Source organism: Eptatretus burgeri, chromosome 3 (assembly GCF_056783735.1).
Source record: "Eptatretus burgeri isolate ZD-2024b chromosome 3, Ebu_testis_v1, whole genome shotgun sequence".
Taxonomy (NCBI): Eukaryota; Metazoa; Chordata; class Myxini; order Myxiniformes; family Myxinidae; genus Eptatretus; species Eptatretus burgeri.
The window spans coordinates 35,163,700-35,174,590 of NC_140963.1; the positions used below are offsets into that span (position 1 = coordinate 35,163,700).

General features: G+C 44.5%; 1 protein-coding gene across 1 annotated transcript in view; it reads right to left on the reverse strand.

Moving 5' to 3' along the window:
* Positions 1 to 6,015, reverse strand: part of DCTN2 (dynactin subunit 2) — a 101,489-nt gene extending 95,474 nt beyond the window's left edge. The window contains exons 1-2 of the mRNA XM_085872899.1: positions 5,785 to 6,015; positions 5,498 to 5,566 (exon numbers count right to left, since the gene is read on the reverse strand). Of these exons, the coding sequence (XP_085729025.1) occupies positions 5,498 to 5,566; positions 5,785 to 5,820 (105 nt within the window). The 5' untranslated portion in view covers positions 5,821 to 6,015. The remainder of the gene's footprint in view (positions 1 to 5,497; positions 5,567 to 5,784) is intronic.
* Positions 6,016 to 10,891: the final 4,876 nt, after the last annotated feature.

A 10,891-nucleotide genomic window follows, 5' to 3' on the forward strand; every position in this document is an offset into this window, starting at 1 on the left:
GACAAAGGAGGGATTGAAGGTCGTAACGGTGGAGTGTGAGAAAAGACTTCAAGAAATGACAAAGAGAGTTGATAAGCTGGGACTGGAGGTAAAAACGGAGACAGCGGAACTGGGAAGACGGGTAGAAAACCACAAGGGCAAGCCGGAAGAACAGTTAGAAGCCAAAGCAAGGTCGGAGTGTGTGGAGATGAGAAAAGAATTAGAAAAGGAAGCTTCTGAGTTACAGAAACACCAAAACAGAGAGAGGGAATTACAAAACGAACTGAAGATGTTGAGAGAAGAAAGAACGACAGCGGAGAATGAAACGTTAAGGAACCACACTGTACGGATCGAACAGCTGGAGGCGAAGGCCAGATTAAAGAATGAGATGCAAGAAAGAGTAATGAAGGAAGAACGAATGAGACAGGAGAAGGAAATCAGCCAATTGAAGGAAATAACGAGATTGCAGAATGAGGAACAAGAAAGACAGTGGAATAAAAGACACAAAGAAGAACGAATGAAGAGGGAAGAAGAAATCAGACAATTGAGGGAGACAACGAGATTGGAATTTTAAACCACATTTTTTTTATATAGCAAAGGACGGATGATTAAATTTATGTTCATACATAACCTTAGATGGTAACCTTTAAATTATATATATATATATATATATATATATATATATATATATATATATATATATATATATATTTCTATCTTCTTCTTCTTCTTTCGGCTGCTCCCGTTAGGGGTCGCCACAGCGGATCATCCATATGATCCGCATAGTGATTTGGCACATGTTTTACGCCGGATGCCCTTCCTGACGCAACCCTGGTCGCCTCTTACAACACAGGGATATGGTACTCCTATTTTAACCGGGGTATACACCGGCCCAGTACACTGGTACTCACTTTGCCGACCTCGGAAGGATGACAGGCTGAGTCAACCCCCTGGTGTATTAATTCAGTGGCCCAACGGGGCTTGAACTCAGGACCTTTTGGATCCCAAGCCGCTGCCCTAACCACTGCGCCAACACCAGGCTATATATATATATACAAACAAATCGAGAAAAGGCAATAAAAGCAGTGTGAAACTGGTCAATGAAAAATGTGATGCTCAGGGCCTTCAAAAAAAATCGTTCCCCTCTTTTTTTTCCTCAGACTTTAATATATGTGCCTGAAACTGTCTTTTTTATCTCCTGGAAATTTATACTGAAGTATCCAACCATCAATGGACCATTTTTTTCAAATAGTAGAAATTTATTGAATGATTTTCTCATGGCCTACAAATATAACACCTGAGCTGATTTTGACTCATATATATGTATATATGAAACAGGGCTAGCACGAGGTACCTAGAGACAGTGTTCAGTACTTTAAATTATTTTTCTAACATAATACATATTTTCTTTCAGCCCATTGTGCGACAACTTTAAGCATCTTGGTGCAGTTATTACTGATCACTGAAATCATGATGAAACTGGACACATTCAAAAAAATCAAATTTTGGAAAACAAATTGGAGAACTTAAAATCCAAGTGTACCTTTTTGGAGACCTTTATGACAAGGAACCAAAAACTTATTAATAACTTTCAAGCAGTGCGTATGGGGAGTGACTACACCATTCGTTGCCAAGGTTATGAGAAATGTTATGCCAAGCACAAGGCCTTACTTGAGCGAACTAGTACCATCCACGAGGAAGCATAAACAGGACAGACAGCAAACAGCCAGACAAAGCTGTAATTAAACAAGGCAGAAACTAGCCAGACAGGTTATAGCATCATCACTTGCAGCAATTGACTATACCATGGATTAGCCAATCAGTAAAATAACTCTCCATGTACTTACTTAAGAAGTCAACAAATGCTCATAAGCTTGCAAGTTGGTGAAAATTGGGTTATTAACCTCCGCCATCGAAGATCAGAGGTTACTGTTTTCACCCCTTTCTGTTTGTTTGTTTGTTTGTGAACAGTATTACGGAAAAACTCGACGGATTTCGATGAAACTTGGCGGGGGGATTTAGGTATGGTCCAAGGATCATGCCATTAGATTTTGGACTTGGTCCAAAGTCCAATATGGCCGTTATGGTGGCCATTTTGAAAAAATATTTGAATTTTTTTTTTTTTGCATTTCTACATGTTTTAAGTAATTTCCAACCCCACCCCCAAAAAAATTGTTAGAGAAAAAAAAATTTTGCAACTTTTTTTTTTCAACAAAATTTCGAATTTTTTTTGCCATTTCCACATATTATAAGTGATTTCCAACAAAAAACATGCCAAAATTATAATTGCGGCTGATTTTGGAACTTCAGGTGGATATACCCACGTAAAATCAATTTCTGTCTCAAGGAATCCAGTTATGACGAATGAATTGAGTATGTAAAAGTTAAAAGTAAAAGGGAAAGTTGCAAACTATAACTCTGTGAGCACTGTTGACGTCAAATTGAATGAATATGATATCAGGTTCACTTGAGTGACCGAGCAGTATTGGCGGGGGAGGTTTTGCACTCGACAGAGTGCTCCCCCTCTAGTTCTATCATGTGTTCCTTTGGTTTTAAAAGTGTTCAAACTACAGTAGAAGAAGATAACACTGCACTATGAAAACAGAAAATTCAATACACTAGCGTCTAATAAGCGGCTTTCGAAATGACGTAATCTGCCCAAGAATTGTCTGCGCACATGCGCAGAAGCACCGAGCACTGAAGTTCATTGGGCAGCCGAACATATTGTTACGGTTGTGGAAATTCACAGATCACCATTCAGGTTCCCCGAAGATCAATCATGGCGATAAGTGTGTGTTCCAGGTTAGATTTGCCCACCAATGTATAACGGATATTATTCGTGTGCCGGACTGTGAACCTTTGAGGTAGTGTTATTCTTTTCTGACATTTATTTTAAACAAACACCTCCTCACCATCTTCTCCACAAACAAACAAACATGTCCTCACCATCTTCTCCACAAACAAAAAAACATCTCACCATCTTCTCCACAACAAACAAACATCTCCTCACCATCTTCACCACAACCACCATCATCTCACCATCTTCACCATGTCCGCGTGAAGCCGGTGATCTCAACCACGTCTGCCTGAAGACGGTGATTCCGAACACGGCCCCGTTTGATGGCAAGACTGGATCAAAACGGCGAAAGGGGTGGAGCCAGCCGGGGGTAAAGGGTCGAAGGTTAAGGAGCGAAGCTGCGGGGGCTATAAAGGGCTGCGTTCGTGCGCCGTCAGTGTTTTCCATCCATAGGACTCACTTGGGCGGCCGCCTAAGTCAATTTCTTTCCGCCCAACTGCTTTTAAATAAAAAATAAAAAGAAAGAAAGAAAAAAAAAAGATTAAAAAAAAGATTTTAAATATTTATGATGAAGATACATACATGCTAAATATAAGATATGTTGTAAGTGAGAATTTTTTTTTTCAAAATTGATGATGCCCAGATACCAATTTGTGTCTCGACTTGCATGCTCAGAATGCCCCAGAATGCACCTACGAGCATCTAAAATTGCTAAATTTCCTAGGGAAGAACCCCCAGACCCCCCCCCCAACAGCGAAAGGGGGGAGACCCCCTCTACCACTGTCCCCCCCCACACCCACTAATCGTGGCCGCCGTGGGCCGCTTTGCGGCCCACAAAATTATACATGTTGGCAGTTTTACCCAAGTTATTTTAAAACCCAGGGAAAACCCTGGTAAAGTTGGTCTGACAACAGTATTTTGCATCCCGAAAGTAGGTGACTTGTACTGTCTGTTTTTGTCTTTCAGAACCTACACTTGTCAGTCTGGCTCAGGTCCTGCCATCCTTTAAAATTGTGTGTATGTGTATGTGTATGTCATATTCATGGCCGCTGCCGACTTGCACTACATGGAAATGGTAGGAACCCAACACAGATCTTCCACGGATATTTCTCGTTTTTCCGTGAGTCCGATTTCCATTCAGGAACGATGACTATGGTTCACCATTTTGAAATTGCAACTCATTCATTGAAATGCGAAAAACCATGTTAAAAAGACAATTTTAATCACAGATTTCATGCCCGGTGAGCAGAACTAAGTCTCACTGAACTCTCACACACACTCTAAGGACGATTCTTAAGTACAACATAATTTAAAGGATTGCTGTAAATGATGTCAATTTCACAACGTCCTGCATTCAATCTCAACCTGGAAGCAATTTCATGGTTTCCTGACCACACGGATCATCAGCTGGGCACTGCTGTTCCTCGAGGTTTCAATCCTTTCAGCCAGAACCACTCCAAACAGCAGATCCACAACCTCGGTCATGGAGCGGCATCAGTAGATTACCTACATCAGTATATCCACAATCTCAGTTGCATCCACTCAGTCAATCATCCCAGAGATGAATAAAAAAGTGAAGGCAACAAGGTCGGTGGTGGTGGGGAAGGGGTGGAGGAGTGAATGCAATGAGGCCGGTGGTGGTGGGGAAGGGGTGGTGGGGAAGGGGTGGTGGGGAGAAGGCAACGAGGCTGGTGGTGGTGGGGAAGGGGTGGAAGGGTGAAGGCAACGAGGCCGGTGGTGGTGGGGAAGGGGTGGAGGGGTGAAGGCAACGAGGCCCGGTGGTGGTGGGGAAGGGGTGGAAGGGTGAAGCCAATGAGGCCTGGTGGTGGTGGGGGAGGGGTGGAGGAGTGAAGGCGACGAGACCTGGTGGTGGTGGGGAAGGGGTGGAGGGGTGAAGGCAATGAGGCCTGGTGGTGGTGGGGAAGGGGTGGAGGGGTGAAGGCAATGAGGCCCGGTGGTGGTGGGGAAGGGGTGGAGGGGTGAAGGCAACGAGGCCTGGTAGTGGTGGTGGGGAAGGGGTGGAGGGGTGAAGGGGTGAAGGCAGCGAGGCCGGGGGTGGTGGGGAAGGGGTGGAGGGGTGAATGGGTGAAGGCAGCGAGGCCCGGGGGTGGTGGGGAAGGGGTGGAGGAGTGAAGGTAACGAGGCTGGTGGTGGGGGAGAAGGGGGAGGGTGAAGGCAATGAGGCTGGTGGTGGGGGGAAGGGGTGAGGGGTGAAGGCAACGAGGCCGGTGGTGGGGAAGAAGGGGGAGGGGTGAATGCAACGAGACTGGTGGTGGGGGGAATGGGGGAGGGGTGAATGCAACGAGACTGGTGGTGGGGGGAATGGGGGGAGGGGTGAATGCAACGAGACTGGTGGTGAGGGGGAATGGGGGGAGGGGTGAAGACAACGAAGCTGGTGGTGGTGGAGAAGTGGTGCGTTTTCATTTTTTTTTCAAAACTCCAAACAGTATTGCTGATGTTACCACAGGATATGCAAGGTCAAACCATTCGAGAATATACATTTTGAAACAAACACTGCATGCTAAATATGATCAAAGGACGAGGTGCTCAATCTATACAGGTACAGGTACAGGTACAGGTGAAACAATAAATAAGTAAATAAATAATAAGACCTGTAAGCCTGGTTCCCAGTACACATCAAGGTGTTCATTCACCATCGCGATCTAGAATAAGATTTTCGCGCCAACAATCACAAACAATCTCGTCCTCGATCCCCCTTACCGACTCAAACCCAGCTTGATCATCCTCGGGCAGGTCTGTGGTCTCGTAAACGTCGGGTTCATCCACCGCCTGAAGGGAACATCATCACCTTGGAATCAAAAAGTCCATTTTATCGAACAAACGGCAAAGCCGAACGACGATTAATGTTAAACTCCACACATCGCGCGTCATGAACTCATTAACACGAAGTCGAAACAGAAAGACTGCAGTGACAGAGGGTCGATGGTGGAGAAGGACAATGGGGGTGTTAGGGAGGATGGAGTGAGATAAACAGAGACAAAGCTTACAATGCCGGGCAAATTAGCATATTTGGGGTCAGCCATGCTTTTCAGGTGGAGGCAGGATTCGGGCTGAAGGTCAAAATCCAAGCTGGCAACACAGGTGGGTCGTGAACCAGGTAGCAACGGCTTCGTGACGATGATCTTGATGGTGCCCAACCCGAAGAATGACGTCACAGCGCATATGATCACGTGTTCAATGATTTCCTTGGACTACTCACGTAATTTACAGTCATCTTTTTTCACCCATACCCTTCCAAATACGTCGATTATATTATCGTCGAAATTCCATTTAATTCCCCCTTTCCCAAAATGATAATCTTCAACAAAAAAAATGTTTTTTTTTAATAAAAGTCCCTTTTCTGTGGAAAAATATTTAATAATTTGATGGAATATTCAGTTGACTATGTAATTGTCGTATAATTTCCACAACAGAATTGGGGGAAAGGATTTTTAAAATTAATAACGGAAGGATGCCGATCAAGCTTTACGAAATATAATTATACACCTCTAATTTCGAAACAAAATGCACTTGTCTGTCCAAACGGTAAATAACAAAATAAATACTTTACATTATTGTATACAGTAAATATATCATGTTAATAAAATAATTACACCACCCATCGCTCACAGCTCCTATTGTCATTGAGTGTTACTCCGACTCTGCTGTGTGACTCTCAGGAGTCAGGCCGCAGCTCCCAACAAATTCCCTGTTTTCTCCTTAATTGCTGCATTATAGTTAGAGATCCTGAAACATCTGAAATCAGCCCTTTTTCTCTGTTAATTATCTTTTATAGTTGCTAGTACGGGCCCGTAGGTGAGTGCCAGTATGTGCAGCCCTCTCTCGCCCCCCCCCCCACTCTCATCCCTCCTCTCTCACCCCTCTCTTCCCCCGAGTCTCGTCCTCCTCCTATCTCGCCCCTCTCTCTCGCCCCCACTCTCATCCCCCCCCTCTCCCGCAGATATTGGTCGACAGATAAATGGCCGTAACTTGAGAACCGCTCGTCCGATTAATATCAAACCTCGAAAAGGCACATCCGTGGGTCCCCAGCAATATTGCTGGCAATTTTCAATCAGATCAGACCGTCAATCATGCAAAAAATAAATAAATAAATAAACAAACATTAGTTGTGACGTCATTCGTGACGTCATAGCACCGTGTCTTGTCATTGGTCGACAGATAAATGGCCGTAACTTGGGAACCGCTCGTCCGATTAATATCAAACCTCGAAAAGGCACATCCGTGGGTCCCCAGCAATATTGCTGGCAATTTTCAATCAGATCAGACCGTCAATCATGCAAAAAATAAATAAATAAAAATAAACAAACATTAATTGTGACGTCATAGCACCGTGTCTTGTCATTGGTCGACATATAAATGGTCGTAACTTGGGAACAGCTTATCCGATTAATATCAAACTTTGAAAAGGCACATCCGCGGGTCCCCAACAATATTCCTGTCAAGTTTCAATCAGATCGGACCGTCAATCGTGCAAAAAAAAAAATAATAATAATAAATAAATAAACATTAATTGTGACATCATAGCTACGTGTCTTGTCATTGGTCGACAGATAAATGGCCGTAACTTGGGAACCGCTCGTCCGATTGACATCAAACCTCAAAAAGGCACATCTGCGGGTCCCCAGTAATATTCCTGGCAAGTTTCAATCAGATCGGACTGGCGGTCGTCGAGAAACGGCGGTCGCAGACAAACAGACAAACATACAGACACACACACACACACAGAGATTGCTGGAAATATAGATAGACTCGGACGTGCCCGTAAAAAAACAAAATAAATAAAATAATAATAATAAATAAACCACACAGGCCGTTTCTTCGCTCTCACGTGCCCGTACCTGTGTGGCCTGGAAGTTCGATATTATTCGCAGTTACGATTATTCACAATTTAGTTTTAATACCCAATTATTCAATTAGCGCCAACGTATTTTACCTTTTCGCAATATCGTGGCAAGGAAAAACAAAAAGAGAAAAGAGAGAGAAAAAAAATTTACTTCCTGGTACGGATCATACCAGCACTCTGATGTTACCGAGATTTATACATCGTCTAATATGAAAACGATCATAACTCGGGCCATTGTGTTTATGTATAAATGCGCAAAAGAAATCGAAAAATTATTAGAACACACGAAGTCATCACTCTCCGGAAGCCCGTACGTTGTAATTCGTAATGGGGAACGCGGCTGAGCTTCCCTTCCCCATCGGCCACGCCCACGCAACAACGTGTCTTGTCATTGGTTTGGTAAATAAATGGCCATAACTTGGGAAGCACTTGTCCGATTAACATCAAACCTTGAAAAGGCACATCCTCAGGTCCCTAACAATATACCTGGCAACTCTCAATGAGATCGGACCAGTGGTTGTCAAGAAACAGCGGTCACAGACACACACACACGCACGCACGCACGCACGCACACACAGACTGCTGGAATTATAGATAGACTAGTACGTGCCCGTAAAAAATAAAAAAAATAAAAATTAACAAATAAATATTCAAACCGCGAGCAACAAACACCAACCACGCAGGCAGTTTCTTCGTTCTCGCGTGCCCGGACGTGCGTGGCCCGGAAGTTCGAATATGATTCGCAGTTACGATTATTTGCAATTTAGTTTTAATACCCAATTATTCAATTAGCGCCAACGTATTTTTTCCTTTTCGCAATGTCGTGGCAAGGAAAAACAAAAAGAGAAGAGAAGAGAGAGAAAAAAAATTTACTTCCTGGTTCGGAGCATACCAGCACTCTGATGTTACTGAAATTTATGCACCGTCTGATATGAAAACGATCATAACTTGGGGCATTGTGTTTATCTATAAATGCGCATAAGAAATCGAGAAATTATGAGAATACACGAAGTCATCACTATCCGGAAGTCCGTACGTTGTAACCCGTAATAATGGATCCGGAAGTGCATACGTTGTAACCCGTAATGGAGAACGCAGCTGAGCTTCCCTTCCCCATCGGCCACGCCCATGCAACAACGTGTCTTGTCATTGGTTTGGTAAATAAATGGCCATAACTTGGGAAGCACTTGTCTGATTAATATCAAACCTTGAAAAGGCACATCCTCAGGGCCCCAGCAATATACCTGGCAAGTTTCAATTAGATCGGACCAGTGGTTGTCGAGAAACAGCGGACACACACACACACACACACACACACACACACACACACACACACACACACACACACACACACACACACACACACACACACACACATTGCTGGAATTATAGATAGATAATTAACAAAAATGTATTTGCTATGGTTGGTAAGAATGCTTCAATTAGCAATATTTGGCCTATTACTGTTATGTTGACAAGTCGTGGCCAAAGCAACAATCTATGTATAATTCTAGCAATGTGTGTGTGTGTGTGTGTGTGTGTGTGTGTGTGTGTGTGTGTGTGTGTGTGTGTGTGTGTGTGTGTGTGTGCGTGTGTGTCCATCTGTGACTGCCGTTTCTCGACAACCGCCGGTCCAATCTGATTGAAACTTGCCAGGAATATTGCCGGGGCCCCGCAGATGTGCCTTTTCGAGTTTTGATGTCAATCGGACGAGCAGTTCCCAAGTTACGGCCATTTATCTGTCAACCAATGACAAGACACGGTGCTATGACATCACGAATGATGTCACAATTATTGTTTGTTTATTTATTTTTGCACGATTGACTGTCCGATCTGATTGAAATTTGCCAGGAATATTGCCGGGGACCCGCTGATGTGCCTTGTCAAGGTTTGATATTAATCAGATAAGCGGTTCCCAAGTTACGGCCATTTATCTGTCGACCAATGACAAGACACGGTGCTATGACATCACGAATGACGTCATAATTAATGTTTATTTATTTATTTTTGCACGATTGACGGTCCGATCTGATTGAAACTTGCCAGGAATATTGCTGGGGACCCGCGGATGTGCCTTTTCGAGGTCTGATATTAATCGGACAAGCGGTTCCCAAGTTACGGCCATTTATCTGTCGACCAATGACAAGAGAGGGGGGGCGAGAGAGGGCTGCACAGACTGGCACTCTCCTACGGGCCCGCACTAGTACAGCTTAATTACAGTGCGGCGACATCACGCTGTTCAATAATTGGCTATTCTGTCCTGTGTCTTCTGTCACACTTATTGTTGGGTGTGATGTGAGCGGAGATTGCCAGGTGGATTGTGGGCGGAGATTGCCGGGTGGATTGTGGGCGGAGATTGCCGGGTGGATTGCGGGCGGAGATTGCCGGGTGGATTGCGGGCGGAGATTGCCGGGTGGATTGCGGGCGGAGATTGCCGGGTGGATTGCGGGCGGAGATTGCCGGGTGGATTGCGGGCGGAGATTGCCGGGTGGATTGCGGGCGGAGATTGCCGGGTGGATTGCGGGCGGAGATTGCCGGGTGGATTGCGGGCGGAGATTGCCGGGTGGATTGCGGGCGGAGATTGCCGGGTGGATTGCGGGCGGAGATTGCCGGGTGAATTGTGGGCGGGGTTCATGCGGAAGAGCAACGTTTTTTTGTGCCGATTCGTTTTCTGTGTGACGCCAGAAGTTGATTTTCTGAGCAGGAAGTGATAATCTTCCTGTTCCGTTAGTTGTTGACGTACAGCGTTATAACTCTTGTTGGCTATTCTGTCCTGTGTCATCTGTCACACTTATGGCCGCGTACGTCCCTTTGATCTGAGGGCTATAAATAGAAATTTGTCCAACGTCACAACTCTTCCCATCATGCATGCTAATTCACCGTGTCTACATTTAGATTTTATAACTGCAAAATTGTTTCATCATTCTTAACCTAAACTTTTACTGCCCCCAACCACGCGATATCGAAGTATTCGCTTGTTGTTGTTGAGACATTAATCACAAGCAGCTGGATATTATGAATTGCATGACGCACGATGGTGCAGGTTATAGTAAGTGAGGTCACGTCTGGTAATCACCCTAACCAGAAGGTAGCCCGGAACGGAACCACACACCTTCTAAATTTGCAGGATACAACGTATGGTGTTTGCGTCACAAAACATACAGTGTCGAAGAGCGTTGGCGAGGTTGCGCATGTATGCACACGGCACATTTATCAGGCAAATGCTAAACAAGAATAATTTGAAATGGGAC